At 41.2% G+C, this 16,953-nt stretch overlaps 2 protein-coding genes across 2 annotated transcripts in view; both read left to right on the forward strand.

The window, feature by feature from the left end:
* The first annotated feature begins 1,006 nt into the window (after positions 1-1,006).
* Positions 1,007-11,753, forward strand: OGFR (opioid growth factor receptor). The gene is made up of 7 exons (XM_085314163.1): positions 1,007-1,912; positions 5,298-5,360; positions 5,651-5,735; positions 6,073-6,151; positions 6,623-6,689; positions 6,954-7,102; positions 8,227-11,753. The coding sequence occupies exons 1-7, from the start codon at positions 1,892-1,894 to the stop codon at positions 9,605-9,607; spliced, it is 1,845 nt and encodes a 614-aa protein (XP_085170289.1). The 5' UTR covers positions 1,007-1,891; the 3' UTR covers positions 9,608-11,753.
* Positions 11,754-13,651: 1,898 nt separating this feature from the next.
* Positions 13,652-16,953, forward strand: part of COL9A3 (collagen type IX alpha 3 chain) — a 44,658-nt gene continuing 41,356 nt past the window's right edge. The window contains exons 1-2 of the mRNA XM_085314164.1: positions 13,652-14,496; positions 15,801-15,869. Coding sequence (XP_085170290.1) covers positions 14,431-14,496; positions 15,801-15,869 — 135 coding nt within the window. The 5' untranslated portion in view covers positions 13,652-14,430. The remainder of the gene's footprint in view (positions 14,497-15,800; positions 15,870-16,953) is intronic.

The following is a 16,953-nucleotide window of genomic DNA, read 5'->3' on the forward strand; positions in this document are numbered from 1 at the left end:
GCGGCCGCTCCGGCCCGCGCGGTCGCTTCTCCGAGAGCCGCCTCAGCCCTCGGGGTTTCCTCAGAAAATACACGCGTATCTCTGCGAGTGGGGAAAAAAAAAGTATTTTTCCAGGTCGGCTGCTCTGTATACTACCTGCATTTTCCGGCCCCTCCCGTCAGTCCTCCCACTTCCCACGCAGGAACTGGAGCGGCTTGAAACGCCTGGAGGAGGTCGGGTTTTGCTGTTGTGGCTGCGATCGCCGGCGCGCGGTGTCGCGCTGGTCTTGCTGGAGGAGAGCTGCCGGCCTCAGGGAGAGGAGCGGTCCAAGGGCCGTTAGAGACGAGCTCGGCAGCAGAAGGCTGCTGAGCCAGAGGGGGTTCTGACTTTGCCATCCGCTTAGGTTCCACTGGGCAGTCACCTGCTCTGGCTCGGTATGTGTCCCACCATTCCCTGTAATCAGGTACTTTATCTCATAAATGCGAGTTCTGCCTTCTCTATAGCAGCCGCCAGTTTCCTGCATTTCCAATAAGATACTGTTTTGGACTTTATGAACCATTTATTGATATTCCTCTGCAGCTCCCTGTATTTATTTATTTATTCATTTTTACAGTATGTGCATCTGTATGTGCATACAAAAACCGTTGTATGGTTTGCTTCCATATGGTCTTTTGCGCTGTCATTTAAAAGGCACCACACAAATTTTGTTCATTTTCAAAAATGGACTGTTGCTTTCTATTTTTTCCAGACAAAATTTTTCCAGACAAATTTTTTCCACTGGGCATGTTATAGAAGAACTCTGAAAGCAGGAAGGATCCATTAATGTTTCGAAAACATTTTATGTGCAGTTAGAATGAATGCGGTAATCCTGCAAAATGTGAACAGTTGTCTCTGGTGCCTTAAAATAATATCAACTTAACTCCTCCCATTTTGGGGAAAAGGAAACTAATTTATCGTATGAGTTTCACTTCAAGTAACTTGTTCATGTTCTCAGAATATAAATAGGCAGATAAAGCTTTCTTATTAAGCTTTTAAACTCACTTGAAGGAGCTTAATACTAAACTTCAGAATATTTCATAAACAAAATCCCATTACAAAATGGGTTTTTTAAAAAGTTCCCATTTAAATTTTTTTCCCCTGCAATGTAGTATTCCAAGCATTTATGGCTTCCTATGAAAACACGTGTATTACATTTAAACTTTGCTTTTGTTAGCAAAATATATCAGATAGACATGCCCTTAAATATTTCTGCACCTTCATGGAGTTTACTTCAGGCCTTAGTTGTGCATGTTGATCTATGAAAGGTCACCAATATTTTAGGTTGAATACCTGTAATACACTAAAGGACAGACAGGAGTTTACTCAAAATTTGTTTCCATTACTTGTTTGAAGGCACACTGTCAACTTTTTTTTGTTCATTACTGGAATTTTGCTTTTGTTTCCAAGTTGTAAACTTTGGCAAATGCTTCTAGAACCTTCAGATTATTCTTTTCTCTCTCTCTCTCTTTTTTTCCCTTCCTCTTTTTTTTTTTAAGTAGCTTCTGCTGAAACAACGGTAAATTCAATAACTGTTTTTTCACTCCAGTGAATGGAGTTTTCAGACTTTGCGTTACAGTGGAGGATGTTGTCCCTGAGACGTGTGGCCCTGGAATATTGTTCCGCATCTTTAAAGAGCGACACTTCCTTCTGTGCTGAATGTGTAGTCATCTCTATCTGACGGTACCTGAAAAATCTTTGAGGGGGATAAGAATGAATAGGAAAAGAAACCTCAAATCTGGTCTGTTTATGCCTCTACAACTGGCCAACAGCTTACATTAGTGTCCAAGACTAGTTCGTACTTCTTTTTTTATTACACTAATTTCAATTCTTCTCCTTTCAGTCTAGATGGTATTCTTTATTCCAGAAGCTGTTAATGTTTTTAGGCAATACTCAGGTTAGAGTTTTTTTAATTATTATTTTCACTATGCACTTTCTAAAATTACCTACAATTCTCCTTTTATGTTTGCATGTCATTTGTCTCTCTACAAATACTGTGTAGTTGCAGTCTGAGATTCTTGCAGGTGTGTCTTTTCATCGTTTTGTGCATTTCAGTGCCTTTAGCTTCCTCTGAGAAAGAGTATTGAAAAATCTTGGCGCTTATGCTCATTTTAAAAGGTTACATTTTAGCCCACTGTGAAGCATGGGGTTCATATTCTGTTGCTCAGAGCCACAGGGCAACCAGTCCTGTTATCTTCTGCGTTCCCAGATTTCAGTTACTTAGCTGCTCTTCTAGGATGCTGTTTTCTTTCCCATTTCTGTGTCTTGTTGATAATCTGCACATCATTTCATTGCCTTTACTTGTAGCTGGCTTTCAGTTCTCAGCCAACCATAGTTCACATTATCCTTTCCTGGCTTTGTTCACTGCTTTTCTCACACACTTCGCATAGCAATGCACATTGTAATTGATGTGTTGGAGAGAGAACCCATCTAATATTGCTTATCAGTGTTGTGAGAAATATGTAGGTCTAACTTATGCACGCAAATTTCATAATCTTCTTCCGTTTGTCTTTCACATGTAGAAGGAAAGGGAAGGTTATGTTTTCTATGTGACTTGGGCAGAAGTTTAGACTCAGGAACATCACCTTAAATAGGGGACTGAGTTTGCTCTTTGCTGCTTCATCCTGTTCCCTCTAATGCTTTGTTCTGGAACTGCTCTATCCTGGATCCAGCTTCTTTCCAAACAAACTCTATTGCCCCTCCTCTGTGTTCTGCGTTCCTTGCAGTCTTGCCCTGCATCTGTTGCTGAATCTACACCTGCTCTCCTGCAAACCAGTCCTACTTCAAAACTGGGGCTGGCCTGCTGTTAGCCTATCCTGCCTAGCTGTGTTAACTGGTGGTATTTTAGAGCCTTAAATATAAAGAACACCTGGAAATTGATTGATCTGTAACTAGTACAAAACTCTCTCATTAATTCCAGAGGTGTCAGAATATCATCTCTGAAGTTTGAAACTTTTATCATCAAAAGCATAGATGAATTTGCTAAATCTTGGTTCCTACTTACATCTTGAACAAAGAATAATATTGACCTTTTCTGACTGAACATATTTCTCAGTCTGGTTTGCAGCCTATTATTTTTTTCAAGTATTAAGTTGGTAGCAAAGTCTTTTTTTTAGGTTTGTGTGAAATTTCTAATTTCTAGTTTTTATGTTTGTGTGAATTTCTGCATTGGCAGATTATGTGAATGGACATCAGTGCTTGGATTTGTAATCTTATCTGTGTTGGGCCATATGACTGTGGAAAAGTTCTTTCACCCGTTTCAGTCTGTGCTATCACATAAAATGGAAATGTGCTGAAATGTAGACAGGCATTATTTTAGATATTCACAAGTTATTAGATTAAATAGATACTGCTGGATTTTTTTTTTTAATTCCTATCACAGAAATAAGAGAGGGTCATAGTGTGTAAATGTATATTTTAAATATAATTTTTTAAAATTCCACCTTGATGACTTTCCTCTGTGGACAAAGCTTGGATCTCACAAATGTTCTACATGCTTCATAAATTGAAAGCACTAAAAGTCAGCATGGCTGATGAGTGTATGACTTTGTTACTAGGAGATGTTACAAAATCTAATCCTGCCCTAATAATTAATCAAACCAGTGAACTATTCACTAGAATGTAGTTTTGGTTTTTATTTTTCTCTGGGCCAAGTAGGTCAGAGGGTATCAAATTCAGTTCGTAAATAACTCAGGAGAGCATTTGCTGCTGCTTTCTCCTAGGTTTCCAAAAATGTTTATTTTGCAAGAGTCTGCCCATCTTATCCCTGTTCCACACTCTTGCTACCAGCTAGCACTGGAGACACTAACTCCAGTGTGCTTTACATTGGGCAGGTCCTTTTATTCATGAGCAGGCTTGTTCATTTTGTTGGTTCTGCCTTGGCATTCCAGAACACTTTTAAGGGTTTTCGTGGTTCGGGGCAAGAGGTTTCAGCAAATCAGAAAAATTAAGCCCGGCTCTCCTGCCTGTGAATTTTAACAAAGGTTTTCTTATCACTGAAGTAATCCACTTAAAAAACAAAACAAATGCGTATACGCACACACTCACGCTCACACACTCTCGCTCTTTCTCTCTTTCTCTCTTAATTTGGTTAAAATGCATCTTAAACGATGTCACACTCACAACTTGAGGAGGTAATAAAACTGTTCTTTGATTTTTGTCTAACTACTACATTTGTAAACATGTTTTACACTTCCAGGGTCTCTTGGGTTTGCAGGTGCTTTATCCCTACTTCACTGATGTGAGATCTGGAACAAATCTAGCACAGCTGGGTAACAAGAAGAGCCTGACACCTAATTGTCAGGTGAACTTGGCACACCAGAATTTTTTTTTACAATAATTTGAGTTTTGAATAAAATCATGTGAATTCTGCTGTAAATAGGTAAATCTGTCACTTGGCAACTAGTAGAAATCATGTGAATCACTGCTATGGGTATTCTTAGTTTGCATGTATCCTTGTTTTATTTGATAAGTTTCTTTGCCTTTCAGTTTTCTGTTGAATGCCTTTTCTTTGTAGGTGCAAATATGATCGGATTTGTCACCATTGTCTCAGAGGGGTTTTCAGTTAGGCTTGAAGTAAAGTTTACTTGTTTGGAAAGATGAAGAGTAAACAAGATGATGATTTTTATGGAAGTACAATAAAACAAATATCTAATCTGAGCCTGCAGGTCTGTTGTTTTACATTGTCTAAACTGGCATGATGCAGCAAGACTGCTCTGCAGCACAAAGCACAGGTGAAGAAAATTTCACTTCAGTAATGTCAAGAAGGAATAAGAATCTTGATTTTAAGTGATCTTTCTATATCTTGAATTCCGCCATTTAAAGTATGAGCCCTATCCTAACTAGGGTACATGGTGACTGTTTTGAGAGAGGAAGGGCTTAGTTTCTTTTTAAACACTTAGAGTTAACAATGAAAATCACATTTTAAAATGGCTTTCCAGGTAGTTCTGACCATTTCCATTCTTACGGTTTGTAGGAAAACACCCATCTGCAATAGAAGATAAATATAAAACATGAAGACCCTGATTAATAAAATCAGAAAGTAAAAGAAATCTTTTGGTTAAAAGAAATAGTGTGAATTCCTTTCAGCCTGAAGTTACTGTCAAGAATGCAAGGAAACAACTGCAGTAGCAGACCAACTGCTCGTATGGGTGCTGGAAGTGCAAGGTGGATGGTGCAGGAGAGTGATAGGCAGGAGAAAAATTTAGAGATGTAAAGTTCAGCCAGTGGCATTTTTGCAGAAGAGGTTTTAATTCTGGTCCTTTGATTTGTCTTTTCTCTAGTTCTTAGGCAAGCGCAACTGGAATGCAGCAAGAGACTTGCAGAGATACAGACATTGTTACCCGGTATGCACGTGCTCTCGTGGCTCTTCCTTGTCAACTGCTAAGTTTAAGATGAGTCCTGGATTTGAGGACATGCTTTTGTCTTTATTTAGACAGGCTCAGAGCTTCTAATAGTTTAATTTGTGAGGGGGGAGGGATGATGTGCCTATGGGTGCAACAGAAATAAGCTGTTACCCAAAACATGTCTTGAGTATTCAGCTGATGCTGGAAACATGAGAGGATTCAAGAAGTGTTCAAGTGGATACTGCATTTTAAAAGATTGCTGCTTTTTGATTGCTTGTTCTTGTCTCCAGGATTTGATAGAACCAGAAAATGATGAGGAGGAAGAGATGTGGAACTTAAGTTTTTATAAAAATGAGATTTGTTTTTTGCCCCAGGGTGAGTACCTTGCTTGACTCCTCCTCAGTACAACTATTTGCATTGGTGGAGGAGTAGCTTTGATCCATGTGGGACAACTATAAAAAGCACAGAGGAGTTTCCATTTTAAAATGTAGACTTTGCCAGTTCCTCTTTGTTCCTGCCACATTTTCCTTCATTAGAAGTCTAAGCCCCCGCTCCCCAGCTGCTTAAAGTACCTGTCTAATTGGATAAACTAATACCTGCAAACTAACACTTGACTCTGAATAATGGGCCACCTTGGATAGCTGGCTAACTTTAAATTTACTTTTCATTTGTTGTCGTTTCTTTCTGTCTCAGTCTTTCCCTTTCTTTCTAGGTTTGCATATTGACACTCTTCTGGAGTCTTGGTGGGACAACTATGAAGTTCTTGAAGAAAACCATTCTTACATACAATGGTAAACTCCTGCATAAATGCAGATGTGCATCTTAAAAGAATTGATTGTATCTGTATTCCTGAATTCAGCATCCCAAAAGGCCTAGAATCACTGCTCAGTCAAACTTGTGCCCACTTTATTTTGGAGAGTTACTCTTGTGGAAGCAATGAGCTGGATATCCCGAAGGCACAGGTTTCCAGTGCAGCTGTGGTGACACATCTCAGTTATGCCTGGTCTTTCAGGATACTGCAGAATAAAGTAGTATGGCAGTGAGAGAGATCCAAGTAAGCAAAGTCTGCTGATAGCATCTTTGTGTAGAATGATTTTTTTTTATGAGAGGGGCCTATTTGTCATATAGTAAACTATGGTGTGAGCCCTTCTAGGGATGCCTGTGATATTACAGTTACTGGAATCTTTGTTAATAGATTGAGTATAGACCTGGGTTGGATGTCATATTTGCTTCTTCTGGACAGAAAATTTCTTTTTCTTCAGGTTATTCCCTTTACGTGAACATGGGATGAACTGGCGTGCCAAGCCACTCACGTATCAAGAAATTGAGGTATTTATTTTTTTTAAACCTGAAGGTCATTAAGATTTCTCCCTAGGTGACTTTACATTTCTTTCTCCAGTCCCTAGTGTGAACAGAGCTCACTCAAGTGCTTTTAATTGAAGCATTTGACTATCTTGAGTCTCTGCCAGTTGCTACAGCAGCAAATCATGTATTTACTGATATAATCAACCCTTGTTTATTATTCAAAGGCCACTTAAAAAAACTGATGCCGATAATTAGGTAGTTGCTACTTTTATCTCACTTGCCTTTTAGGCTTTTAAGAAGTCGAGTGAAGTTATGCAAAGGTTTGAACGTGCTTATCAACTCATGCTGAGATTTTACGGAATCACTCTGACTAACAAGAAAACTGGAGAACTTGAAAGGGCAGAGAATTGGACTGAACGATTTCAAAACCTGAATCGGTGAGTCTCTGTACTACTGGTCATTTACTATGGCCAGACATATTTTGAGAAGGAAAAAAGCCATAGAACGTTGAGAAAATTGTTAGCTCTTGAGGAATGGATGCTTTTGTTAATACAAGTCAGCTAGTTGAGGTATTCCTATCTTTACTCTGTCTCTGTAAATCCTGCAATCTTTGCCACTTTATTACATGATACGTGCAAAGTTTCCAGCTGAGCCTGATGTTCCTTTATATCCAGTGTGTCTATTAACTGCAGGCATTTTTCATCTTGGTCTTCTGAAGTATGCAGTGTAGACTGGGGGGCACAGATATTGGCTATTGCAGGAATTATCTGAAACCATATTTTAAGCTGTAATCCTAGAAGCCACTGAAGCAATTTTTACAGGTAGCCAAATTGCCTTTGTAGTATTCTTTTAAGCTGTAAATTAGGAGCATTTCTGTATGCTTCTCTGTTTGTTTATAAAGCTGCCTTAAGGCTGGTGAAATACTTTGATTCCTTGGCTGAGAAGTGCTCTGTAATTTGATGGTGATGTTATATTATTGTAGGTCTTATTGTAGTGGTAGTAATGACCCTTAATATTCCATGCTTCCTAGTGATATTAAAAGGGTCTCTGAAAGGACTGCGTGTACCCACAGAAGAGAAATTAATTTGAGGACTGTCAAGTATAAAAACTCTGTGTCTAATTAAAGTCCCTAAGTCATGAAACTCTGGAAGCATCAGGGGAAGCATCCTTACATGCCTGTGTTTTTTATACTCTTCTACAGGCTTACCCTGCAGGCCACCATCAGAGACAGGATATTGGGCTGCGTGGACTTATGTGTCTGACCCAATATGGTGGCTCTTATCTTCTGATGGATGATGCAGAAAGCCAGAACCTTTCCAAGCAGTTGAGATGTTTAATGCAAGCAGTCCAAGAAGGGCTAGGAAGGTACTTCTGAAGGTAGACAGCTGCAGTAGGTGCTTTAAAAGTAAGCCAGCCTATACTCCCATCCCCATTGCCAAACATTCTTTAATAGATTATTATTAACAATACATAAAATATGTTGCAGGTACCCCTGAGGTTCATTGTGATTCCAAGCATATAAGATTTTTCCTTAACAACTTTGGTTATCTGTTTCTCTAAGGTTTAGCCACAACAATTTGCGGATTACTCGTATCCTGAAGTGCCTGGGGGAGATGGGATATGAACACTATCAAGTACACTTGGTGAAGTTTTTCCTAACAGAAACTCTTGTTAAGGAAACACTACCAAATGTCAAGAGAAGTGCCTTGGATTACTTTCTGTTCACTATCAGAAGCAAACAGAAGAGAAGAGAACTAGTTCACTATGCCTGGCAATACTTCAAGCCTCAAAGCAGCTTTGTATGGGCACCACAGGACAAACTGTTGAAGTATAGGCCCTGCTCAGCCAAGACACTGCAATACGAAAAGGATGAAAGTAAGCAGGAACCTCCTCTTAAAAAAAGTGATGATTCTGTGGAAGAGAATCAGAAGGGTCAGTTGCTAGAGGAGGAGCATGAAGTTGGAGATAATGCAAACTTACAACCTGAAGAAGTGAATGAAGAAGACGTAAGAGTGAAGTTAAGTGAACGTGTTTCAGAGGGAGGGGATGGTGAAGATGAGAAAGACCCTTTATCTGCCCAGCAGGAGGAGGAGGACTTGAACAGTGAGGCTGAAGAAGTGCAGAGTATGGCAGAGAATGATTCCACAAAGGAAAGCAAGAAGAGAAAACTGGATGCAAGTAGGGCAGAGACTGAACACAATGAGCCATTGAAAAGCCCAACTGATATTGAAAAAATTTCCCATAATCTAGGAGAATGTGCAATTGATGCAGAAATCCCCTCCTCTGTTCCAGTCTTGCAGACAGAAGAGAACCAAGAAACACTTAAAGACACCATAAGCACTGAGGATGTAGCAGCACTAGGGGCAGCTGATGCAGCTGTAAAACGGAGGAAGGTTGATAAAAGAACATCGAAAGGCAGAGCATGCACCTTGGCCATTAACTTGAACATGAGACCCCCTGCCTTCAGTGCCCAGTTAAATACACCTGTTGCAAACACTGAGACTGAGGAGGGAAAAGTTAGTGAAAAAAAGACGGCTGTGGAAGAGACCAGTGAGAATGGTGGTGGTGATGCAGAAGGTGGGGTTGTGGACTCCACAGTTGACTGTAAGGTCCCTGAAACGGACTGGATTTCTCCAGTAAGCGATGACCTGGAGTCAGGTAGAGATCAAGTCACAGCAGAGAGTGATGAGCATCCCTGCAATAGCATGCTTCTGGGATGCAAAAGTGAAGCAGACAGGGTAGAACAGCATGAAAAGGCAGAAGAAAATGGAAATGAAAAAGTGGAAGCAAAAGCTGCAGGCCAGAACCAAGATCAAGAGAGTCTTGAGCAAAGCATGGCATCCATTTGTCCTGAACAAGACGGTGCTGAGGTTGCAATACAAAAAGCCAATAGCTCTCAGCATGTTGCAGAACCTAATGAAGAGCAGGTAGCGACAGAGTGAGACAAGTGTGGCAACAGTACTGGAGCAAGCAAAGAAGAGATTGCTTTAACTGCTAGGAGCCAGCTTTGGTAATATGGATAGCAGAGGTACATGGAAAAATAAATTTCCTTCGACTGATCCTGGTTAAACCCAATCTGACCTTCACCTTCCACCCTTTTTTCTTTATTAATCATTTGTAGTGACTTTCTTGAGAACCAGCCCTTGCTTACCCTAAAGAGGAAAACTAATAATCTTCATGGATGGGCTGTGTTCTGTTACTGTTTTTTATCCAATATTCAGGAGCAACAGGGATTTTTGCACTTTGCATTGTTTGTGGTATGTCCCTTTTTAAGGAGAAGAGGAGAATGAATCTATTTCCTTGTTTGAACTAGTCATGTACTAAATACAAGATTTTTAATGTGGGACAGACAATATGAGCTATTTTTTTTCTATTATTATATAACTTTTTGTGGTTACTTGGGAAGTCTGCACCTTCCCTACAGGCTTATTTACTCCTGGCAAAGGTGCTGTGTGTCTGCTTCTTAGGACAGAAATTGTAATTTTTGTGGCATTTGCCTGGAAGAAATGAGTACATGCATTTTGCATGCATGTAAGAGTGTAGTTGCCCCTTTCCTCCTGTAAGAAAACAGATTTGATCTTAGCCTGTCATAAAGAGATGCCTTTAAACTATATGTGTTATGATCAATATTAACCTCTGTTTATAAATAATGTTCCCCATGATGCAAAGTGTTGAATAATTTGTTCCATTTGTCCCCAGCAGAAGTTGCCTGGTAGCACTTGTTAAGAGCTGCTGAAAGCATGAGTTGTCTACCAGTTTCTAAAAGCTTTGTTTAAAGCTGTCTGGAGCTCTTCTTTCCCAGGATTTTTCATCGCTTCCAAGCCTTTGGTAGTCTTCCACACACATTTATGTCTGCTGCTGGTTCAAAGGCCTTTCTCAAGGCCTTCGCTGTTAATATCAGGTGGCTTTCGTTATCTTTTCTGCAGGCCTATTGAATGAAGTTGGATGAGTCACATTTAAACAACTTTCTAGTTATGGCAGATCTTTTACCATTAATGATCAGGATGTCAGACAGCAAGGGCATGTTCTACTACAGTGTGTCTGGAAATCACTGGGGCTTTGTTGTGGAGCTTTTAATTGAGACTATTTAATTGGAGGAGGTAGACTTGTCTGGTTAATTTATTTATGGTTCTAGAGAATTTAATCTGAAACCTTGATGGCTGTTTGCCTGCCTTAATGTTACTGACCTCCCCCATTAGCCATTCTGCCTGACTTACGCAGTATTCAGCCAAGTCTGAAGGAACATTAAACAATTTCGCACTTTTTGCTCCTGGAGATTTACAACGAGGGATCTGTTTCATGAAGTAAAGGAAACCATTTCTAGTGGCCAGAAGGCCTGGACTTGATGTTTACTCAGATTGTGTGTTTTAGTCTTGGGGTTTTTAGGTGCTGTTCGCTTTATGTAGGAGAGGGTTGGTGGCTTGCCCTCTTGCTGGAGAGCTGATGCAGTAGCCCATGCAAAGTTAATGTTTCTCCTCTCTCTGCTACAGCTCTTACGAAGCTTCATCTCTCAAGGAATTTGATCTGTGATTTGCCTTCCCAGTCTGTAGGCCCTGACTGAGCATGACACATTACATGTGTAGAGGAAAGAAGTCTTAAAGGTTAAGGCAATCATTTAATATTCGTAGTCACACGCACACTGGAAAAAGACTTAAATATTTTTTAAAATCTTTTATGAAAAAGGATGTTAATAGTCACTAAGAATACAGTTAACTACAGATATTAATACTTGAACATGTTGTGTGGAAAATCTTTCATAAAAGATTCATAAGAAATTGTTAATGATGGTTTTTGTACAGATTTACAGGCTTTTTTATTTAATGAAATTTCCATTGTGAATATGTGCTCAATTGAGGCATTTATTATAAATCTTGTACGGTGATGTGCAGCTTGTTTGTTTCTTTTAATGAAATTTCAGTGAGAGCCTTAGTCTGGAGTGCGCAGGCTGTTCTCTGTCATGATCAGGCTGTAGAATTTCAGCTGTGGATGTTAGCAGTGAGTTCACAGGATGTGTTTTCTATCACTTGGAGCTGTATAACAGAGTCTGTTATGTTAATGTCGCCTATTAAAGCATGATTTCAATGCGTACTATTTTCCACTTTTTTCATCTTTGAAGGCCAGACATGACCATGTATCCATCCCACCACTGTACCCTCTAGCCTTAAGCTTTTGCTTGGGCACCTCCAAAGAGCCAGTGCTTGGGGCCGTCCAGCATTCCGAAGCGTGGCTGATAAAGCAGAGGTCAGGTTGAGCTCACCTTGAGGTAAACCTACCTCCTGCTTGTACCATCTGGAGATAATGAACAAGCTCCCACCCCTGCTGTAGCACACAGCCAGTAAATATATGTGGGGATGATCCCTCCACTTTGTTTGATGATGTACCCTTAAACCTTTTAATACATCCCTGTCTTGGCTCCGTGCTGCTGCTCTCCTGTATGTTGTGGAAAGCCGTGTGACATCTGGTCTGTAGGGCAAATGAGAACTTTCCTTTTGAGCCTAGCCAAACAGGACTTTTCAGGGCCAGCAGACAGGAGGGCTTCTCTGGCTGTTATGCTTATGGAGGAAGATTTAGCTACAGTGGACCTGTTCCTTCAGGAGACAAGCACAAGGACTGCCTTTGTGATTCTCATTTCTTTAAGTCACTGTGTCCCTTCAGCTGTGCTTTGTGTGCCTGGGAACCTGGAGGGAGAGGAGGACTGTCCATATACTCCTGCTTCTTTGGGGCAGTGAGGTGGCTTGGAGATGAGACATTCCCCTACAGCTTTTTCCTCTCTGGCTGAGTACAGGCTCAGCTCATAGTAGCCCTCCAAGCCCTGGTTTACTATGAGCAATGTGCAATGAATAAAGCTGTGGAGCACACACCTGTGTGTACTCATCACTTTGTCTGCTATGTCATTGCTTCAGTAAACTCTTCAAGCTGAAAATACCATCCCTCCCTCATATTGCTCAATAAATGCATATTGCTACTGTGTTGGCAGGCTGCAGTTCCTGGCTGGCTACCCCAGTGAGTTGAAGCTTTGCAGATGTTAAAGCAGTTCATTGTGATTTTTCTGAGGTGGGAGAATAAGCACAGATGCCCTGTTCTGCTCCCATCATTAGTACCACCGCCTGCTGCTCCCAGTTGCAGTAACGGGGTTGTGCACTGTCTGCAAGGCACAGGAGTTCATCCTCAAGGACCGCTACAGCAGTACCATGGGAAACCAGAGCTGAGGAAGTTGGCTTGGCTTGGTTTTGGTTTGCTTTTTCTCTTGCCATCACTTGGTCTTGATGTTGAAGATGGAGGTACAAACTTGATGTGAAGCAATTCCTGAGACTTCACTGCGCTCCCCACCACTGTGGGGTCTGTGGTGTCTAATAAAGCATTCAATTTACTGTGAAGCCATTTGAACACATGGACACACGCACTCTCTTTCTGCCCTTGGCTGCCTCTCTCACAAAATCTTGCCGAAACTTTGCATCTTTGAGACCTCTATCCCTCTGTCAAACTTGGTGGAATATTGGCTGCTGGGGAACTGGACAGGCCGTGCTGTTTGTTCATGTAAATCTTGCTTAAGCATGCCAAGCTGAAACTTAGTTATTTCACTTTGAAATCTTTGCTTTTCCATTTCTTCCCTTCTCTCTAACTGAATCCTTGGTCTGTGTGTTCTCCCATGTTTGCCAGTAAGCAAGCCAGTTGTCAAAGTGAGAGTCCCTCCTGTGTTGGAAATAACTTCCTGCTGCTTGAGAGCTTTCATTAAAAAAAAAAGTATGTTTTTTATCAAAATGAGCTGCGTTATCTCAGTTCTGATGAATCTTTCCACTCTGCCTCTCCACATCCAAGCCCTGCTTTCAATGAGGTTATCTTTAATTAATTGATAAAGAGAAGCACAAAGCTATTTATAGATGATCCTTCATTAACGTATTGCTATTTGGCATCATCTCGCTGAGAACTGTGTCCTCATGTTCTTTTCTTGCAAATATTTCAAATATAGATCTTCCTTAGCGTGTTAGCTTGAGTGTTTCTTCTGCTTCCTCATTCTTATATCTGTCTGTGCTTAACTTTTTCTCTAGTCAGGATTCATCGCTTTCTCAAGAAATCAGTCTTGATTGTGCAGTGAATATTCCTGAAAACAAATAGGAAAAACAGATATGTGAAGGCACATCCAGAGGTAATAAACCATCTCACAAAGCAAAACAGCAAGCATATTTCTCCATAGCGTATCTGCATTCTTTACAAGTCTATTAATTTCTCTAGTGAAATCGGATCCTCTCGCGCCGAATAACTCTGTTTCTGTTGCCTTTTATTTGTCCACCACCAAGGTGATGATGGGCTTCCAGAAATGGCCCAAGTGAGACCTAAGAAATATCTTTATCTCCAGCTGAAGCAGCTCAATTTTGCTCCTGCAACATGTCTGACAGCCTCTGGTAGCTTAGTGAAGGCAAGTCCAGCCCTTCCTTAGGCTCTCTCCCTGTTTGCTCAAGGCTGGGGCTGCCCAGCAGTGCATGAATGAGAGCCTCTCTTCATGACTGCCTGCAGTTCTGCGGCAGGCCCCCTCCTTCTCCCACCTCCTTGCAAAACCTGCTCTCTCCTCTTTGAGCTCGGCCCCTCTTGCCTGCCTGTGCTCCTGAGCTCTGCCCCTCCAGCTGGAGACTCAGGTTTATCTGGAGGCCAGGAGTCTCATTTGTAAGCTGAGATCCAGGAGGAGAAGGAGGGATCTGCTGGACCCTGGAGGAGCAAAAGGGTTCAGCTGCCTAGGAGAACTGAGGAGAGGCACAGCCTGGGCACCATGGCAGGATTCTCCGCTCTTGGGCTTCTCTTCCTTTGTCAGCTGTTAGCCACATCGTCGGCTCAGGTAAGGATTTTCATTTGTGTCTTACGCTCAAAAAACAGTTCTGTAAGAGGAAACTACATTGCAGTCTGTGTGTATTATGCCTACAGGATGCATATGGCAATAAGCAGGTTATTAAAGTCTGTTTAAAATGTGCATACTACTTGGGCTGTTACATACAGAGGAGTGTCTAGCAAACGGGTTTGTTTTGTACCTGCATAGGTAGGCTTTTAACTCGTATCCCACTGTGTAGAAAGAGCCACTTTAAAACTTTCTCTGAAAGTATTGCCTTTCTGTTCAGGTCTGCAGCTATGAGGGAAAAGCCTTGGGAAAGAGATATCTGTTGATGTAAGAGAAACAGTTTTCTTTCTCAATGAAGTAAAAAGTTGCTAATGAGAGTCGGATCTCCTATGATCTGGTTCTTCATGTGAATCAGATAATTTTTTTATTCCTTCCCTCAATCAGCCAATTTTTAAATTTTACACTAATAAAGTAACATGTTTAATTTCTGATCATTTAAGACATGTGAAGCTATATTAAACTTCCCTGTATGGCATTAATATTTTTTCTAGGGAAGTAACTCCTGAGATTTTTCATTGTGTTAGTGAGGAATTTTTGCAGTCTGGCTTGGGAATTCAGAGCTGCCCTCATCTGCTGCAAGAGAGCTGCTTCCACAATGAAACCTTTGTTCATTGAAGCTACAGCAAGTTACTCTCTGGAGCCCTCTCCATAGAGAAGTCATTTATTGGACTTTTCTTTCCTTACCCCCACCTCAGACTTCCTCCAAAATCCTAGATTTTCTTTTAGCATCCTGCTCAGAGAGAAGAGGCTTTCCCTTTCTCCTTTGCTGAGCTTTTCTTTACCTTATATCCTTCTATCTTCAGCTGTGTCAGTTTGGCTCTTCCATCGCCCCATCAGATAGGCAGGATGAATGCCATTTTTAATATTAAGAACTCTGCACCTATTTTCTCTGGGCTTTGCATCTCCTGCCCAAAATAAAGTGTGCCTGTAGGCGCTGAGAACCAAATCATATATAGCCAAATCCTAGCAACCAAGTCTGATTCCCAGCATAAGCCTTCTGTTTGATGACCTGGGAGCCCTGAGGTTATGCTCAGATTCAGAAGGGTTTTGCAAAGAGCCTTGTTTGAGGCCTGAGCTCCTGTGAGTCTGTCCGGGATGGAGGGTGGCCCTGAGGGTTGGTGGTTTAGTGCAGACCTAGGCTTAGCGCTGCAGGACTCCATCAGTCATTGCTTTAGCCTATGTATTTCTTCTGATGCAAAAATAAACCCTTCTTTCTCTCTCTCTCTCTCTCTTCCTAATACTTTCAGAGAATAGGACCACAAGGCCCTCCCGGACCCCGAGGACCGCCTGGACCATCTGGCAAGGACGGCATAGATGTGAGTGCCATACGGCAGAGGGCAGGCTCAGCTGAGGGAGGGCGAGGGGTGGAGCAGAGGCAGAGCAAACTCCCTCTGCCTTAGAAGAAGCCCTTCTTGTTCTGCAGACCTCCAGCCTTTGGGTCATCCTTCAGAGACGGATGGACCTGGAGAACCACCCACCTGCGGGAGCTAAGGGAAATGAAACCTTGTTCTGCAAGAGGTGCTGAGGAGCCTCAGTTTTTAGTGCTTTTCAAGATCATCCCTCTGTTTCAAGAAAGCATTCAGGACAAAGTTTATGTACAGAGATTTATGACTCTACCTGCAAAGTTGTATATTTTTCTTCTGCTATGTAGGGAGGAGGAGGCATGAAAATGGAGGATCAAGTCTATGGATACAATGTGGGCCAGCGTTACTGCATGTTCTGTAGTGCTGAGAGGTTTATTTGATGCTTTGGAGCATCCAGGTTTTTGGAGGCTCTGAGAAATTGAATTTAACATCCAGCCCTATATTATGCTTTTACTTACACTGGTTTTATTTTAGCAGCCTCAGTGTGGCTGTTCCTAATTTACATCAGTACAAGAGAGGTCAGACGGTCCATGTGTTTCTAGGCATGACAAGGTCTTTAGTGGCTGCAAGAGGCGAATGAAATACTTGGGCAACCTTTATTTCAGTGGGCAGAAGACTATATCTAAGGCAGAAGATTATTTACCACAAGACTTGGTGGAGGAGGCAAATTTGTTCTATTACTTTGAATTGATGTTTCTGTAGGAATAGAAAGTTTTCCTTCAGTGCATCTGTTGGATAAAGACTGTGTTGTGTTCTATAGTCAGTAGTGGTTAAAAAGAGCATCAGCAAGATGATATTGAACATGAAAGGCCAGCTTTTGATTTTGTTATTCAGTTTGAGTAGCACTTGTCTATATAAGCTGCTTATAGATTTTTTTATTTTAACACATCTAATGCAAGTTTTTTTTTTGAATCAGGCCCTTAAACAGCCTTGAAAAGTTCTATTCATTCCATGCAGGCAATTTTCTTTTGTATGAGAAGGTAAAAAAGATGTGTTAGTTCCCTGGTAAATGGTGAACAAGGAGCTTTTGTGTCTA

This window comes from Rhea americana, unplaced genomic scaffold, assembly GCF_003343005.1.
Source record: "Rhea americana isolate MKP2758 unplaced genomic scaffold, rheAme1 scaffold_4, whole genome shotgun sequence".
NCBI lineage: Eukaryota > Metazoa > Chordata > Aves > Rheiformes > Rheidae > Rhea > Rhea americana.

Coding starts and splice junctions, on each gene's coding strand:
- OGFR (XM_085314163.1), top strand. CDS start 1,892: ATGTTTTTAGGCAATACTCAG. Junction 5,736..6,072: donor GATTTGTTTTTTGCCCCAGG/GTGAGTACCTTG, acceptor CTTTCTTTCTAG/GTTTGCATATTGACACTCTT. Junction 6,152..6,622: donor AACCATTCTTACATACAATG/GTAAACTCCTGC, acceptor CTTTTTCTTCAG/GTTATTCCCTTTACGTGAAC.